General features: G+C 37.5%; 2 protein-coding genes across 3 annotated transcripts; one reads left to right on the top strand and one right to left on the bottom strand.

The window, feature by feature from the left end:
• Positions 1-3094: 3094 nt before the first annotated feature.
• LOC111321775 (UPF0390 protein zgc136864) lies at positions 3095-6518 on the bottom strand. Its single transcript, XM_022924742.2, has 3 exons — positions 6359-6518; positions 5968-6023; positions 3095-3440 (listed from the first exon to the last, which is right to left on the bottom strand). Exons 1-3 carry the CDS (start codon positions 6438-6440, stop codon positions 3294-3296), a joined length of 285 nt encoding a protein of 94 aa, XP_022780477.2. The 5' UTR covers positions 6441-6518; the 3' UTR covers positions 3095-3293.
• Positions 6519-6563: 45 nt separating this feature from the next.
• LOC111321826 (DNA repair protein RAD51 homolog 3) lies at positions 6564-18580 on the top strand. 2 transcript variants are annotated; one of them, XM_022924802.2, is made up of 10 exons: positions 6564-6800; positions 7783-8065; positions 10349-10419; positions 10509-10610; positions 11550-11692; positions 12355-12486; positions 13230-13305; positions 13411-13471; positions 13665-13725; positions 18107-18580. In XM_022924802.2, exons 1-10 carry the CDS (start codon positions 6683-6685, stop codon positions 18269-18271), a joined length of 1212 nt encoding a protein of 403 aa, XP_022780537.2. In that variant the 5' UTR covers positions 6564-6682; the 3' UTR covers positions 18272-18580. The 2 variants fall into 2 exon arrangements, with proteins under 2 accessions (XP_022780537.2, XP_088600265.1); XM_088744139.1 differs by lacking the exon at positions 6564-6800 and adding an exon at positions 7089-7107.
• The last annotated feature ends 154 nt before the right edge of the window (positions 18581-18734 follow it).

Genomic DNA, 18734 nt, shown 5'->3' with positions numbered 1-18734 from the left:
ATAGTCAAATATGGGAGAGCTATTTCACGAATGAGGTCGAGTCAGGCATTACTGGATACCTATTTCGAATGGAGACAGTAGTTGACATAAACATCTTCGTTAATTACGGCAGATCCTGTGATAGAGATCTAGAGATAAAAAAAAATATTAATAACCTGTAAACTGATAGTTTATTCAATGTTAATGCTGTTGGTCTGGTAGGACAATTAACCAACAAATATGAATATATTAGTCAATTTGTCGATCGGGTGTTCTTGGACGGCAATCAAAGCGCCAATGACGATTCGGCGAAGTTGGCAAATTATCTTAAAATATTTAAAGATTTAAAAACTAGGTTTGCCTGTTACAGTTTCCCAAGCACTGACAACAGCTAAGCAGATGCTATACATTAGGCATTAAGGTATATTAAGCTTGCTCCTACCGGTTATCTCATCCCGTTATCTACAGCTGACCATGAACTTATCACATGGTCGGTCATTCATGAACGTATCACATGGTCGGTCATTCATGGCAGCATTTAATAAATCAGGTTCTTAGTCTGTGACTGTCGCCTTTCATCACCTTTTTAATGGTCATGACCTGAGAGACCCCACTTTAGTTAATAAACACTAATGGCCTGATCGAGGGAGAGGGACGGGGGAATGGGGGAGACACTCATGTGTGTGATGATGATCCACCCCTCTTGGAAGCTCCTGTCCACGCCCTTGGACTTAGTTATGCCAGTGAAATAAATGGTGTTCCTTGTTGTGTTTTCAAAATACAAGGGCGGTGTACGACAAAGAGGGGGCCGAAACTATATGGAGGAATCATCATCTTGTTCTGTACCATACCAGGAGCACATAAGAAATGGGCTCCTTACCATCAGTCCAATCAAAACCCTACTTGAAATTATCTAGAGAGTGTGAATAAGAAAAATATTGGAAATAAAAAGGGGGAGCACGAGCCCACGAAATCCATTCATGTTCATGTAACCGTATAATAGTGAATTTTGCAATCTTTAGAATTTTGCTTTAATAAAATCATGACGCACAAGATATAAAACATTTGCGAAACTGACGCTACTCGACACTGACGCAGGTGACTGATTGATCCTTTCTCGCGAAAAAAGGAGACAAGCCCTTTCTGCGGGCTAGCCCTACTGAAAGGTTTGGTGCTTTACCCTCCTATGTTACCTAACTACAAATATTATACAGATGTTGAGGAAGACCCCCGCGTTACGCGAAACATCAAAAGTGTGATGCATTCAGTCTCTTAGTACTCTGGCCTCTGTTGATTGTCCGTCTTGTAAACACCAAATTTGCTATTATGCTACAGACGATGACTTTTTTCAGTTCAGTTGTGGGGAGAAAGTTACTATGCTTAAGCGAGGAACAAATTTGTGGGTGTCCACTGAAGGCAGGCAAATGCCCCTCGCGGGCATGCTCTACAAGCACACCATTTTTCAGCCTCTGAACTTTTTTTTTCGGTTAAATCACAATTATGATATTAGCATAAAATGGCGTGGTGTTTTTTTTTCTTTTTAAATCATGTTACTGTACTTAGCGGTCAACCTGTTTTAAGCTCCGTTTGCCGTTGGCAACCGCTTATTACAGGTTTGGCTGTATACTGATGGCTTAGTCACTTCTGGTCACCCGTGTGTACTTTTAGACCACTCATTTTATTTTGTTTATGATGGTTAGTTTGATGATTTGTTCACTTCGATTATCGGCAGAGGCCGGAGAAAAAAATCCGATCGTACAGGAGAGCCAACTCACACGAGCCTCGGATAAGGACCGTTCGAAACAGTGAAACCTGCTTGATGCAAGGCTTTAATTCCTTCAGGTTCACCGATATGAAAACTGATCACGTTTTACTTGGCGTTTGATAAATTTCTGGCGTTTATTAGGCTTCATTTGTTCAAGGGCAGCGTTTCTTCGAGGGCGCCATTATTTTTAAGCATTATAAGAGCTTGAACAACTCGTGTAATGTGAGCAAATATAATTTCAAAGAGAAACATGGTTGAAGTTCCAACGACTCACTTTTTTGCCGAGACAGAATCGGAATATCTGTCTTATGATTTGTTTACCAAAGACATGAACGATAGCGCAATTCCCTAAGCTATTTCCCATATAATTTTTAGGTTAATCCCGCATTCTTCTTGTTGAATACACGCTTATTTAACGGGGGAAGGGAAGTTTTCATGGTAGTTTGCTTCCATACGGGGCGCATACCCGAGTACATACGGCATCGTTACCCAAGATTACAACGACGGACTACAGGACACAAATAACCATCACTGCTGCTGAAAAGAACCGTATAGATAACTTACGCAAGCAAAATGCATGCCGTACAAAATTGAATTCAAGACGCGCCCAACTAAAGTCATCGAGGGCTTTGCAAAAGGGTACCCGCTGGTTCTTTTAGAAAGGGACCAAAGTTTTCTTGAAGGGTAATGGTAAGTTGTGGTTGCAGTTTCTTTATGAAGGGATGTTACCAGGATTGAGAGCTTGGTGGAGTATGGGGATACACTGAATCCCAGATGTGATTAACATGTAACTTCTCTCCATGATACTCATGCATTATCCAGCAAACATGTAGTGAAAATACTGAAACTTATCATATAGAAGTTTTTAGGCTTGATCTGGCACCAAATTATTGTAAAAAATTTTCAAGGAAATGTCTCGCAGCTAGAGGGGAGAATTTATACCTAGATCTTGGGAGTTAGAGGGTCAACAAAATAACTGGGATACTTCATACAGTACAGTTACAGTAATATGTAAATGAGAAAAAAAGAGTACATCTAAGATCCCTCTCCACTATCTCTAATTTGGCTAAATACTTAACAATTACTCCATGAGTGCGCGTTGGATATGAGATGATAGATAGCCAACAAGGCGCATAGCGCCGAGTTGGCTATAATCATCTCATATCCAACAAGCACAAGTGGAATAATTGTTTTATTAAAAACGCCTCCAAGATATTAGACAAATTTTACCAAATCTTAAATTTTTTAGCTCCCTTTTAATTCTAAGCTGACACGTACGCTTGCCATATTTGTAGATTATGGTATCTTGGCTCATAAATCATAATGGCTAAGCCAATAAAAAGTCTTGAATTGCATTATCCAATGATCCAGTTTTTAATAAAGTAAGATGCACACACCATATTCATATATATATATATATATAGTGTGGTCTGAAGCAAAATTGATATAAAACAATGCAAAAAAGACTAGTAAACTATAATGTGTTGAAATAGTATGGATGCTTTGTATATACAGCAAATCTTTAAAGTGTCAGTGTCAGACAGTCAAGTTATTTCTTCTTTTTTCCTCCACCCTTCTTCTTAGCTGGTGGTTTTCCTGCCGCTGGTTTCACCATCTTTAATGGCTTGGACTGCTTACTGACTGCCACTTGAGTAAGCTGTTGCTCAATATTTGCCTTGATGGTTACTTCAAGACCCTGATAATATAAAATGAGATAACACCTTACATATAGCTTAGCTCACATGCCTAAAAGTACTCTTGTATGAATTTATATGTATGCTGGCCTTCCTGTGAGTTCTAATTTTTTCTTGGGATTGCCATTTTGAAAATGGTTACACATAAGAAGTCTGCAATAAAATGCACAAGGGTCTGAGATTGTCAGCCAGTGCAAAAAACAAACAAACAAACAAAAGAGCGTATAAAAATTAATCGAATGAAGCCTTACACTGCTGTAAAAAGTCTAATGTTTCACAAATATGGGCTTTCACCGATCAACGGCATCATCAGGGATAAAAAAATATTCCAGGAGCGCTATATATACATGTATGTAAAGAGAGTGTGTGGTGAAATGTGTCAAAGACGTGAGTATGTATGAAAGCTGTAGAAATAAACTGTGAATGGAACATAATAAAGATGATGGACCATATAAACAAAGAGTGTAAAAGAGCATTAAAAAGAGATGCTAAAAAGGAGGGTGATCACTTGCCAACAATTATCAATAACAAAGGAACCCTTTTCCTTTCCTAGCATCCTCACAAGGTTTTTCCCAACCTGTTCCAGACCTTGTAATAGAGTGGTTTTCCCACTGGCTGCTACAAAACCATCACAGAACTAAAGGTAAGTTCACCTGACTTCCATCTAATAACAACTATCAGATCTGATACCTCCTGGTGGCATAACATTCATTTGGTGAAAACTATCATGCTCAGTGGTAAATCAAACCCAAAATAAGAATGATTTAATGAAGGATTTTTTGGAAAAAGAAGCTGCCTACTGTTGATGGCCCCTTTTAGCCATCTGCACTGAATGGAATGTCCTCCACAAGTAATAGTAGTTGCACAACACATCAAATCAAGCCATGTTCTACATTATCCCCAAATTTTAAGAAACTGAGAAGAATGCAAAATGAAAATGGACCTGGACACCTAAACAAACTTTTTTCTTAGAACTATGACCCCTGGCTCTTCATAGTCAAAATCAGTTCTTTCCCTGAAATTAACTACAGACCATGGAATTGTACAATGGAAAAACATTTATAATAATAATAATAACAATAACTTTGTTTAAGTGTCAAATGTATTTAGCTGTGCAAGCACAAGCTAATTGGGGACACTAATCTAATCAACAATTATTAATCAATTAACAATATAAATTCTAAAATCTAAAAAACTAACATAAATATCACGACCGGCAGAGATTGCAGCAGTCACTATTATTATCTAAAATACTCGCAATATCTAATTTACGTATGGTACAATACTATCGGTTATAAAGCAGGCCATAGGGACTGTTTATTGAAGTCACAATTCAGCCCTTGAATATATATAGTTTACATAGAATTTGTGCTTTAGAAGTCAATAAATTATAAATTAGTACGACGTGAAAAAACATTTTCAGAGCAGAAACCCCTCTAGGCCAATATCCTCATCACCACAGGAAAATTGCTGGAGAGAGCTGTCTCTTAAGTGGGTTGGTTAAAAGTAGAAGGGTTTTCAAGTGGTTAGGACCACATCTCCCTAAGGGGGCTAAATTAGTCAATGTTAACTTGGTATCTGTTTTAACCTCCTCCAGTGAAATGGATAATTTGAAACAAAAAATGACCAAGATTATTGATAAACATTTTCATTCCACCTTTCCGCTGACCTAATTTAAAGAAGTAAAACAGCACAATTTTTATACGCATTTGAAAAATGAGATGTCTCTTACCATATAGAAATAAAATAGCCTATTACCATATACCAACACAAATGTTGAGCGCTGTTAATAGTGTGATTTACTAAAACATGCTAGTTTTTTTGGAAAGTTCTTTTGCGTGGAAAAGGCCACGATATTGTCTTCATATCAGGATCTGGATCACCACTAATTTCAAGCTTTCATAGCAGTTCACTACAACTACCGCTCTTCACAGGTTATCTGACACTAACAGTAATGCTACTGCAAGGCTGCCCATGCCACAACCAACGCAATTAATAACATCACTAATTCAAGGGTCGGTAAGGATATCCATAGATATTTCAATTAACAAAAGTTTGATAATTTAGCTATTATTGATTTTATTTGGTTGTGATAATACTTGTGTAGATTTTTTGCTGCAAAAAGTAGGCAAATAACAAATTTTATTGTTTAACATACCCAAAGTTTGCTTTTGCAGTGAATTTTCTTAACGGATATTATTAAATTTTGATAAGTAGGAAAAACGCGTTTATTTCTTCTCCATAAAAAAAAAATTATTTTTATATCAAGCGAAATTAATGTAACTTAAATATCATAAAACATCGTGGCGTCGATTTTGAATCAAATACGCCAGTTCTAACACGTATTTAACTACGAATTTACGGGGAGATACATCAATAAGCGTTCAATCGAATAAATTTGGGAGTGAGCGTCATATTCCTCTGGGTGTGTGCCAAATAGTAATTAAACTAAGGCAGAAGAAAGAGTTGAATGTATAAAATGTTGGTGGGGAATGTAACCTTCACAAAAAAAAAAAATAACGAAATTACCTTCTTTACTTTTGCTGCTTTGACAGTCGTCTTTTTCTTAGGAGCAATGGTTCTTGCTGACAAATCAAAAGGAAAACAATCAGAACAACGTAACTGAGATTGTGTTCGAATTCTGATCTGCATGCAAAAACGTGAAATGTGTACTAAAAAAGATATAGATATATTGAGGGCATGATGAACAAACGGAAAATCCCTCATAGCAAAGCCTTTCACATCATTCTAATTGTTTTCTTTAAATAAAGAAGAAATACTAATCAACTTTGTTGTTTCTTGATTTGAAAAGCGCGCACAACAACAGCGTTGCAGTAGTTACAGACGTTCGATAGTGTTACTTCCGTCACAACACTTTAAGACTAATATCTTCGTCCATGCCAAAATATTTTAAACCTACCTCCCTTCTTTGGCCCAAGAGCCTTTTTTTGATGTTTTTTTGGCGCTGCGGCCTTCTTGATTTTCCCTTTTCCCTGCGCCATAATCTGAAATTTCAACCGTCCGACCGCCTCGAGCTGTTTGTTTCCTTTGAGTCTGCGAGTTGCGCGTCTCTGGTCAGTGGACCAGAAACGCGCAACTCAAACTTCAAACTCGGCCCAGTCTTTTACTACTATTAGCCGACCAAAGTCGATTTGGCGCGAAGTTATCTGGTGGGCAGTCAACAGATATTGTCTGATTTTCTTTACCTCATGCATGGGAAAGAGTGGTGGATAACTTTCTCTTAATGCAGCGAGAGCTTTGCACGTTTCCTCTGGCTCCAAATTACGTGCATAAATTATCAAGCGCAGGTTATGTCACAGTTGATGATCTGAAAGATGTGACACCCACAGAACTTAGTGAAGGCAAGTCCTTCGTTAAATTGTTTACTTTTTTTTTTCCATTTGCGCTTGATTACCAACTAGCCAATTTTTCTTTGTAATCTCGTGACTGTTCAACAAACCTCTAGCTTTCAAACATTCAGATCAAACGGTTGTTGTTTAGGCTGTTGAGGGGCGAGTTCCACCTGGTGATGATGATTTGTAGAAGGGTGTCAAAGATGACGAGGAGGGGAGGGGAGGGGGTTTGGGTTGTTATAAGAACGAAAGGTCGGGGACCCAGAAAGAAGGCTGGAGAACAAGGTTGAGTTTTATATGTAGCTCAGAGATATGGGTGAGCTGCATGATAATTATGAACAGAGTATAATAAATTGATTATTGTTTAAGTCCCAAGGTCTAATTGTTATTGCTCCCCTCAAGCTGCTACACCTTTCCTCTCAAATTAATTGCAAGAGTCAAGAGAAGAAGTAATGAGAACACTGAAAGTTATTGGATAGACGGTTTTTATGAATGATGAATGAATGAATGATGACTTTATTTAAACTCAGGTGAAAATGAGGCTTGTTAGGCCTCTAGCAATTAATAGAGATGCTAATATACCGAGGAAAAATATATGAATATAAATTACAGAGTTTAAAAATAATTTAAGCCTGAATATAAATGATGATATAAAGTTACAAATTACTTAGTTTTCTTATCTCATTCCTGAAAGAGCCAAATTCGGCCATTAATCTTAGCTTATCAGGAATGCATTCCAACCCTTAGCATTCCAAGCATTATCTTGAACTAATGCCAAATTCTTTTACCTGAATTACAAGGAAAGAGGAGGGCAGGAATCATCAAATGTTGGGAGTTAAAAATTACTGAAGAGAGTAAGGTGTTATATCACAGCAACACTCCTCAGCTGATATTTCTTTCCTGTTTTCTGAGTTTTTTTCCAGGAAAAGTTAGATGTGTTTCTTATTTGGTAGCATTTAGAAAAAAAGGTCTACTTTTCCTTGATTATTAGATCTTGGAATTGATAAAGAAGAATCTCTGAAGATAATTCAGACTGTTCGAAGCATAAAAGACTCTTCACAATTATGCAATAAGAAGTCAACCACCAGCAGGAAAAATTCATCAAGTTCCATCCCAGGGAGCACAAATGCCTTTGACCTTTTGCAGCAAGAGCAATCTGCTGGTAGCATTGTCACTTTCTGCGAAAAGTTTGATGACATGTTGGGTGGAGGAGTACAAGTTGGCAAAATCACTGAGTTCTGTGGGGCACCTGGCATTGGCAAAACTCAAATAGGGTAAGAGCTTAACACCACAGTAATGTACAAGTTGTAATCAAGATCTTATAAACTAGAAATAATCAGTCTAGCCCAGGGATAGGTATTTGTGTCATGGCATAATAATAATAATAATAATAATCATCATCATCATCATAATCATCATCTTTATTTAGCAATAATTTCCATAAAATCCTCTACAATACAAAATATTAACAGCATAAAAAACGATCCAAAATAACTCACTTTTGGCTCACATCTACTCCTTTTCTTAATATCAAAGTGTCTGGAAAACTATAAATAACTGAGTCAAATCTGAACGGAGTCAAATCTGAACAGATTCAAAGTCTAATAATCTGTTAAGTAAAAGCATATCTGAAACTATACTGAAAAGAGAAAGGTGAATGGCAAATCTAGAACCCTATATACAAGGCTGCTAAAAATCATTAAACAACAATAATAATAATAATAAATGTCTATTCACAATCAGTAAAAGTGAAAAGGAGATAAGAGGTTATCCCTTTCTATTTTATCTCCTGATAATAAAATAGATTACAACATTAATTTAGATACAACTATATAATACATCAAAAATAAGAACTTAGTGTTAACTAGTAAAATTTATGAGGTGACTTCTCAGTCTATTCTTAAAAATTTTCAAATTTGCCGCCTCAGTGATTTCCTTTGTCAGATTATTCCAACTATTAATTATACATACAAAAAATGAATATTTGAAAGTATTTAAGGTCGCTGATGCAAACTTATTAAGTTAAAAATGGTGATTGGCTCTTAAAGGCCAAAAATCGTGTGCAAATGTGAAAAATAACATAACATAACATAATCTTTATTTCTTAAGATAAAATCACATATCCTAAGTTACAACATAAACTCACAAGGGAAACTATTACATGTCATAATTATTTAAAAATTATCCTATTACTAAAAACGTTCTTAAACCGAGGGATCAAGTCCATTAAGTCTATTTATTGTCTTATAACACTCGGTAAGTGACGAGAATAATCTTCTTTGCTCAAGTGTTGGCCATTTAAGAAGTTTTAAGCACTCTTCGTAGGTCATATCTTGCCCAATTTTTCCAAGGGCACATTTGGATGCTCTATGTTGTACCTTCTCCAAGGTGTTTGAGTCTTTTTTAAGGGCGGACACCAAACTGGGGAACAGTACTCGAGTATCGGACGGACTAGGCTTCTATAAAGTTTAGAAAACAGCTCAGGGTTTTTAGGACCCACTGTTCACCTTATGAATCCAAGCACACTGTTTGCCCTGTTTGCACATTTGTTAGCTTGCATACTCCACGACAAGTTCAAAGTAATGTAGATTCTGAGATCTTTAACTTCAGATACAGCTTTCAATTGGTTACCACATAAATAGTATTGAGGACTTGAGAAATCACTCTTTTTAGAAATGTGCATCGCTTCACACTTATCTGTGTTAAACTTCAGCTGCCAGTCATTGCTCCAAGATTCCAGGTTAATAAGATTTTTCTGTAATTCTTCAACATCTTCCTTAGTATTCCTGAGTATCCTAATAAGATATTAATATAATCCTCCTATACTAATATAATCCAGGGTATTGTTAAACCTGCAAACATTAAATGGCAGTGTGTCTCATAGTTGTGATTTATAACAAGTCATGCCATTTGATCAAAAGGGAACAGTTTATATGTATATCTTCCTAAGGCATCCAGACTGAACCAGGTCAACTTCATGTAAGCAGCAGGATTCATGTTCTTATCTGAAAGTGAGGCAGGCAGTTACCCACATTATCCAAGGCCATGTGTGTCAGTCAGTCCAAGATGGCAACAGACTGGCTTTGGGTCAATACTGACAGGATATCATTAAACCTGTGCAACTGAAAAAGCCATAACTACAAAAAATCCATAAATCCCTCAATCAGTACCTTTATTGTAATAACAGCTTTTGTCTAATGAGTGGCCCTCTCATTATGATTTGTTTTTTATTATAATTAGTAATTAATTAGACTAGGGTCCCTGATCCAGAATGGGTAAAAACACCACCAGTCACTTTGTGCCATGGAAACAAACCAGGATAAGCTCAGGCAGTGAGAAATGACTCAGATTCAATTCATTTTCTTCTGCCTTGTCATACTTGTAAATCCTTTAAATTTAATTTGTCATGATTGCCTCTCTTCATTTCACCTTAGTCTATGCCAGTGGATATGTATATATTTCTAGTGATTATTCATATTTTCTATGGACTATTGACCATCCAGATTTATTATTGAATACTTTTTCAAAGTAACAAATGGCTTTGATATTTCTCTCAGAATGCAGCTAGCAGTAGATGTTCAGATTCCTGACGAGTTTGGGGGACTTGATGGAGATGCCATTTATATAGGTAGAGAGATGTAACTTTTTATGTAGCAAAAGCATCACTCTTTCTAGTGTCCCAACCTTTCTTATTAGTATATTCTTGCAACATTTCAGATACAGAGGGAAGTTTTATTGTTGAGAGAGTGGTAGACATAGCAACTGCTGCTGTAAGCCATATGACAAACATAGTTCAGTCTTCTGATGCAGATCAAACAGGTACTAATACATTACATTTCCTGTGAGACTGATTGACCTTTTCGACCGAAAGTTGGCAATGAGTTAAGGCTCCTTCAGGGAATTCATTGTCTTTTGAAGTAGGAGGGCTTTCAGAAGAAAAACTGAATACTTTAGACCTTACAAACCCTTAGGCCCAGTATTTACTTTAATTTACTTCTTTTACCCTTTACACCCTAAAATCAGTATGCATATTCTCCATACCATTTTCTATACATTTCCCAAGGTGCTGACGAGGAGAATTTGTTTAACAAACAAGAGCTTTCTTCATTTGGTGATCGATTCCTTTATTTTTGTGACCTTTCAAGTGATTATGTGATTCATAGGTGATATTGTAAGGAGAAATAAGATGCTAGTTACTCTGAGAAGTCAAATGGTCAAGTGACAAGGAGTGTTAGTACTCTTGTTGGACAAGATGTTAGTCCAATTGCAGCTTTTCCTCAGCTTTCTGTCAGGTTCCTGTAGGAGTAAAATTCCTTGCCCAAAAACAGAACAAAGACAGTGGCCCTGACTAAGGCTAGAGCCCAAACTTCTATTTCTCATGTCTAGTGCAAAAACTATGCTAAAAGTAGCTACATCTCATTTTATATGATTACAAGTCAGAGTAGCTGAGCTGGGCAGGGGACCAGAAGTGAATCTCTATGTCCATATGCTGTTACTAGTGCACAAGTCCTTCCTCCCTTGTAAAAAAAATTCCCTCTCTTCAATAGCCATGTCTGGCAAGGTTGTACACAGGCTGGCAATCAAAGTGACTGGACAATGAGGCCTGGGATTGAGGAGGCCAGTTGTCAGTTGGGTTAGTAACCTTCAGCCTTGTGACTTGTGTATTACCCATGAGGATCTATTTAATGGTTAAAATAACACAGGAGTGCTTCTTCATGAAGCTTGATCTCTGTATTTTTCTTTACTGTTGCTGACCAGAGAGGGATCTTCTAAATGGAGCCTTGAAAAAGTTTCATGTGGAAAGCATCTTGTCAAGGATCTATGTGTTCAGATGCCATGACTACATGCAACTAATAGCATTATCCCATGTTTTACCAGACTTCCTGCTGGAACATTGTAAGGTAAGTTAAAGAAATTAAAGCATGTCTTGTCAAATCAATGAATTGTGGGTAGTGGGTTCCTATGGGTTTTTCTTCTATTTGCTCTGACTAAGAGCTAACGCTGGAAATGTCAGCTTTAGAAACTGTTAACAGTGGCCAATTTACATTATCAACTCAGTTGAAAGAACCAAATTATCTTACAGTTATTGAAGTCTGGTTGATAGCTATTTCTATGACTACAAGAAAGAATGGAGAAGCCTTTTTTCGATTTCCCTTGTTTGAAATATTTTACATATTCTAAACAGATAGACATTTGGCACCCTATTGTTTTATTTTAATACCTTTTAAATTTTTATCCTCAAGGCAAATGTTTTTGAAATTTCTGAATCTGGAGCATATGCAACAGCATCCCTTCTTTCACCCTTCCTTTCCCCCTCCCCCGCAAGAGTGGTATACTCACACATGTGGCTAGAGTTAATGGTGGGGACTGATTTGGCCCACAGAAAGATCCTGTGGAAGTTATAAGTTATATATGCTGCAACTCAACTTACAGGAATTCATCAAAGTGGTGCAATTTCCCTCCCCCCTCCCCACGCCCTGGCTCAATTTTGTTTTTCTTACAATGTAAAGTTGTTTTAATATTGTCATTATTTTGTCTTTTCCTTTTTTCTTTCTAATTTCAGGTGAAGCTTATTGTGGTGGACAGTATAGCATTTCACTTTCGTCATGACTTCGATGACCTTGCTCTGAGAACAAGACTTCTGAATGGCTTGGCACAGAGCTTTATAAAAATGGCGTGTGAACGGCAGTTAGCTGTAAGTAAAGAACTTGAAACATAGAACAAGTTTTTAATTGAGTGTTGACATTAATACAAATATTTTGTCATTAAGTAAGCATTACTTCGCTCTGTGATTGGTCTAGAAATCTTGCGTCATGTTCTCTCAACCAATCGAGTGCAAAACTTCCAACAAATCACAACTTGCATGGTTACGTGTGTTTTCCCATGCTTAGGGCATTTGTTTGTTTCTTTGGGGTTTTTTTTTTTAACTTTGTGTTATCATTGGCTCCTTTTGATACTCTGCTTTTTACTGATCAACTGTCAGGAATGATTTCGTTCTGGTTTGACGACAATTGCAATAAGTGCGCATTACACTGCCAAACAACTGGTATTAAACCCAGGGGAAAACTTTTTCCCCAAGTTATATTTTTTCAGATCTTATTGTTTTTTTGTTTAATTGTATTCCGGCGGATTCTATAGTATCTGCCAGGCCCGCAGAAAAGGTTTCATTTTTGGTAGTGTGTTTTGTAGGGGAGCGGAGGCAGAATGAAGGGGTTATATGCCCTTGTTCTTGCCCATGCTCGCCCGAGAAACGCAAAGAAAAGAAAGGAAAAGAAAAACGTTTTTAGCAGGCTAGTTTCTCCCTGAAACGGCCAGCTTTGAGTAGCAGCCGATAACTCACGACGTTCCCCTTGGGCGTATAACTTATACTGGGCAATTTACTTAGCTTGTATCACGTTGTCAGCATGTATTAAGATTTTTTTTTTATGCCCGTCATAGGTGGTTTTCATGAATCAGATGACAACCCGTGTCAAAACTACCCAGCTTGGCCGGTCACATCTGATACCTGCGTTAGGTGAGATACTTTTCGGCGCTAGAATAGTAAGCTCCCTTTTCAGCAGAAATCAAACTGAGTTGTTTATTTGTTTAATTTATTCGTTTGTTTGTCGGTTGGTTGCAGGTGAAAGCTGGGGTCATGCCAGCACAATTCGTGTGGTGTTGTACTGGGAAGTTAATCAGAGGTAAAAGCTATTGTGTCACGAACTGTTCAGTATTAAGTAGAAATTAGTTTTTTTCTTTCTGTTAAAAGTCTCATACCCGCACAGTATAAAGAGCTGCGGAGAAGGTTACCGCAAAATACTAACGACCTCTGAAATCTTACTGCATAGATTTGCTCTGCGAATTTGAGTTTTGATCCGCCTTTTCTTGTTATAGGTTTGCCAACTTGTACAAGTCGCCTTCACGACAGGAGATGATAGTTCCTTTTCAAATTACGGTAAAATAAATATATCTTATTAACCAAGCGCGAGGGCCGTACTGGGAGAATATCGGCCCGAGATCTTGACAGTACGGACCGAGGGCCGATATTCTTCCAGTACTGTCCCGAGCAAGCTTGGTTAATAAGAGATTTATTATACGACTGAAGTTCAAAGGGACACAAGTGCGGTATCATTCGGGACAATTCGGGATAGTGCCCGGTCCACTTAGAGAATATTGGACCGGCAATAGAGCATTTTGATTGGTTGATTTTAGTTATTGGCCCTCTGACTGCCCGAGTCGTGTAATAAGATACTGTATTACTACCGGTACTGTACCATTTTACTCGAATGAGCAAAGAGTTAAGCTTTACTTATCTTGTTTTTGTGAACCCTATAACTCCCACGATCGGATTCCGACTCTCCCCTCTAGCGGCAACACATTCATTTCCTTTTAAATTAGTTACAAGAAATTGGTGTTAGACAAAACGAACAACTTATATCTGATAAGTTTGCGTATTCTCAACACCTTTTTGCTGAAGAGTGTATGGTCATTGTAGGGAGACGTTACATCTTAGTCATTTCTTGGAGTTAAAAGGTTAACGAGTACAAATATTATTCTTGTTCAATGTCCCTTTCCCGTCTGTAAGTTATTTTTTATTTATCTATTTATTTATTTAATTATTTATTTATTTATTTATTTATTTATTTATTTATTTATTTATTTATTTATTTATTTATTTATTTATTTATTTAAAGATTTGTACAAAGCAGCGCCGGAGCAAAAACAATAGGTCATAAGTCCCTTACTAGGTTTAACCTCCGACCCAACCCTCTCCTAAAATATTAACTTACGGTAATAATATATTCAAGCTAGTAATTAAGCGGCTATAACTTCAATTTGATTAAGCGATCCTTATAAGATAAATTACTACTATTTCTTTTTAGTGCAAAGCGTGTAGCTCTCCTTTGCACATTTTCAACTAAGAATAAACTGCTGATAACAGACTGAGGTGCCCATAACTGAGAGCAATAGCAAAAGTACGAACGCACTAATGAACAGTAAAGACGCAACAGCGGAACACTACCAACAATTCCTGCGCAGCTCCTTCTAATATAATGAATTGCTGATAACAGACTGAGGTGCCCATAACTGAGAGCAATAGCAAAAGGACGAACGCACTAATGAGCAGTAAAGACCCAACAGCGAAACGCTGCCAACAATTCCTGCGTAGCTCGTTCTAATATAATAAATTGCTAATAACAGACTGAGGTGCCCATAACTGACAGCAATAGCAAAAGTACGAACGCACTAATGAACAGTAAAGAAGCAACAGCGGAACGCTGCCAAAAATTCCTGCGCAGCTCCTTCTAATAAAGCCCAGTAACCTATTTGCTTTAGCAACTATCTTGAGTATATGATCCTTCCAAGAAGTGTCATTTACGATCACTACCCCCAATTCTTTTTCGGTTGAGACAACCACCACATCTATACCATTTATACTGTAGCTACGATATGGACTAATACGCTTGCTAGATATACGCAGATTACTGCACGTTGTAGGCTGAAAATACAATTCATTCGACAAGGACCAAGTTGACGATAAAAGCTTACGACAAAACGTTGCTTGATAACATTGTGAAATTTGAAAACGATAAAAAGCTAAAATAGAAAGCTAAAATCGACGACGTTTCGACGTTAACATAACGTCATTATCAGAAGAGAAACTCACACGTGATGGCTTGATGCCTCATTTGTACAGAAGATACGTTGATGATACTCTTGCAAGAATGTCCAATACTGATGCTGCCACTAAGTTTCTTACAACCCTGAATGGCCTACATCCCAGTTTACTGTTCACGATGGAGCTTCCTGTTGATGATAGGATTTCTTTCATTGGCATTGATATCATTAAGAATGGAACAAGACTTGAAACTCAAGTCTATAGAAAGCCAACTAATATTGGCTTGCTTTTACATTTCCACCGTCATACTGACAAACGCTATAAAGACTCTTTATTAAAGACAATGTTACATCGCGCTTATGCGCTATTCTCCACTATAGAGGCTTTTAATGAAGAATGCGCCAAATTGCGCTCCATTTTTAGACGTCTTGATTACACTTGTAGTCTTATAGATTTTGTTATTTCCAATTTTGTTTCTCATAAACCTTCTGTAGGCACAGTGGAGAGAAATGCTGACGAGAGCAACATAGTCAGAATTAATCTACCATTCAAAGATCACGTTTCAGCTAATTCTGTTCGGAGACAGCTGTGTGATCTCAGTAATAAGATTGACCTCGTTTTGCAGCCAGTTTTTGTAAGCAAGAAATTAGAACAAGACCTAAAACCTAAAGAACCCAAGCCGTCAATTGTTAATTAGCGATGCGTTGTTTATCATTTTGTATGTGATCAGTGCGATGCAGATTAGGTCGGCCGGACACCTTTTTCAACGTGTCGCTGGACACAAAAATTCGGCAATTGGCAAGCATTTTCATGAAGCGCATAGTAGGAGGGATCGTTTGAATGATAGTCATTTTAAGATTCTGAGAAAGTGTCAAAGCAAATTTGATTGTTTAGTGTTTGAAATGCTTTATATTAAGAAATTCAAACCTAATCTGAACGTGCAAACGGACTCCATACGTGCTAAACTTTTTGTTTAACCCGCAAATTATATTCTCTTATTGTTCGTTTTTAGTATTTATAGAACTTATTTTTATACATTCTTGACTTGATAATGACGTTATGTTAACGTCGAAACGTCGTCGATTTAAGCTTTCTATAGCTTTTCATCATTTTTAACCTTTTAACCATTGAGCTAGCCTCCCGGTTAGCTCAATGGATAGAGCGCTGGACTGTTGTGCGGGAGGTCGAGGGTTCGAGCCCCGGCCGGACCAACACTCAGGGTCTTAAAATAATTGAGAAGAATTTGCTACCTTTCTATAACATCAGGAAATAGTGAGATATTCTAGTCTTCTCGGATAGGGATGAATAAATGGAGGTCCCTTCTCCTGCAGGGTTGGGGTAGGAGACGTTAATTTCCCACACACGAGATTATTGTGTGATGGATGTCCTCCCCTGGGGTGGGATGGGTGGGAGGGTGGACTAGCACGAATGGTTCCTATGTTCCATTTTAGTCCTTCTCCACTGCAAAACTTAATGCAGTGAGAATGGACTAAATTAAATCAAAATTAAATTAAATTTTACAATGTTATCAAGCAACGTTTTGTCGCAAGTTTTTATCGTCAAATGTTATTCCAAGTCACTTCTTCTAAGGACCAAGTTGTAAGCGAAACTAAATCCTGCTGCAATTCTACACCAAACGGCGTTGAACTGAAGGAAAACAAATCCAACTCCTTGTGTAAGAAAGGCACTGCGGTTTTCAGTAGTTTTTTTTGTTTGTTTGTTTTAACTCCATTCCCTCTTTCTATATTTTTATCACCTCGTTTGGAAGTATACAGCTGTTTGATGGAAAAAGCGCAAGTGCACGCGACAACCCCAATAGGCATTGTGGGTAGTTTTCAAATCCGGCGAGAACAGCACTTTAAGGAAGAGGCGTAGTGGGTTTTTGTTCTAAAGACTGACTTTTAATTCTAAACTTGATAGGAAAACAGCAACAACAAAAAGAACGAACTCTGACTCTAATGAACGACGAAAACGATGTAAGCCAAGAGAATATTAATCTCTTGTGTAAACTCAACGAGAAGAAATTCGAAATGACCAAAAGAAAAATGTTTACAATGTAAGATATCTTTTTTCTTTTTTTTGTTCCTCTCGTATTCATGGGTATGTCGCTACTTATCCCCTGTTCATTAGTTCTTTTGTCCATATTTATTTTTTTTCACTTGTCAAAATTCATTGATTACCAAATACCCAGATTACCTCCGATATTGTCGCTTGCACCTTTCCGACGACCTTTCTGCAAATAGCTGTATATACAAGTGCTTCTCATGCGACTGTAGAGGATCAATTCATGTTCGGTTGGAGCGTTTTTCGATTGAGTGTCGTAAAACTAAAACCAAAGTAATGACGACGGCCAATCAGAAGAAAGGAAAATACCCTAAAGAGCCAATGAGAACTCAAAGTAAAAGCAAACCAAACTGCCTAAAGTGCGGGAAAACGCGGGCAACTAAAGTCGTGATTGGCTTTACATCTAATTGGTTGAGAAAGTGGTGCGAGTTTCTTGAACCAATCACAGAGCGAGGTATAGCAGGGCAATCTTGGACTACTTTTGTCGCTCGTAAATTGCTCTTTTTGCACTCAGTCTTATATGCTGGAATGGGTGGAAACAGGAGTCAACAGAAACCACTCCCTTTTATATACTTTCCTTTAAGAATAAATATGCATATTGTTTAACTGATATAATTTCATGCGCGGTATTCTCTCTTTTATTTGATTTTAGGCTGATGGCGTGCGTGACTGTTTTGCCAACAATCCCAAACAGAATGGAGGGAGCAGTAAAGAACCTCAGTCAGATCGGCATACTGCAGCATATGATTTGGCGTCCAAAGGAGAAGAAATTGGAGGTTCTGTTGCGAAGAAAAGACGCCTGAATGATTTGACTTGAGAAGGAACAATGTTTCAATTAAAATTTGATCCTCGAGGAGGAAAGAGAAACTTTTCATCTGCTAAATGACGGCTTCTGGCTGACTATTTTTGCGATATGTTAACTCTTTGAGGCCCATGATTGACTAAGACGGCAATTCTCCTTACAATATCAATACTCTACCAAACAGACAAGTAATGTGAATGGAGAAAATTGTAAATCAGGCGATTATTAGTTGATCCAATATCAAATTCTCCAAACTAACATCATAAGAATAGTAGAACAGAGAGTAAACCTGCAGTACTAAACAAAGTACGTTATGTTAGTGTATGAGGCTTTAGTCTTACTCAAGAATTGTCACAGATCAGTTTTTAATGACGAAACTTATCGCTGGAGCCAAATTATTTTTCGTCGTTGAAGCTGATTTTTCAGTCTCTCAAACGTGAAAATCTGAAAGAAACCGCCTATTTTATCTTCACTTTCA

The sequence above is a fragment of the Stylophora pistillata genome, chromosome 13 (assembly GCF_964205215.1).
Source record: "Stylophora pistillata chromosome 13, jaStyPist1.2, whole genome shotgun sequence".
In the NCBI taxonomy this organism is placed as follows: domain Eukaryota; kingdom Metazoa; phylum Cnidaria; class Anthozoa; order Scleractinia; family Pocilloporidae; genus Stylophora; species Stylophora pistillata.
Note: the sequence above shows the minus strand (reverse complement) of the source record. Positions and strands in the feature narration are given on the sequence as shown.

Bases quoted from the DNA above. Each gene is read 5' to 3' on its own strand.
- LOC111321775 (XM_022924742.2), bottom strand. From the start codon at position 6,440: ATGGCGCAGGGAAAAGGGAAAATCAAGAAGGCCGCAGCGCCAAAAAAA. The intron at 6,024-6,358 runs GTAGGTTTAAAA...TTGATTTGTCAG, and splicing joins TCTTGGGCCAAAGAAGGGAG to CAAGAACCATTGCTCCTAAG. The intron at 3,441-5,967 runs GTAATTTCGTTA...TTATATTATCAG, and splicing joins AAGCAGCAAAAGTAAAGAAG to GGTCTTGAAGTAACCATCAA.
- LOC111321826 (XM_022924802.2), top strand. From the start codon at position 6,683: ATGCAGCGAGAGCTTTGCACGTTTCCTCTGGCTCCAAATTACGTGCAT. The intron at 6,801-7,782 runs GCAAGTCCTTCG...CTTGATTATTAG, and splicing joins ACCCACAGAACTTAGTGAAG to ATCTTGGAATTGATAAAGAA. The intron at 8,066-10,348 runs GTAAGAGCTTAA...TATTTCTCTCAG, and splicing joins ATTGGCAAAACTCAAATAGG to AATGCAGCTAGCAGTAGATG.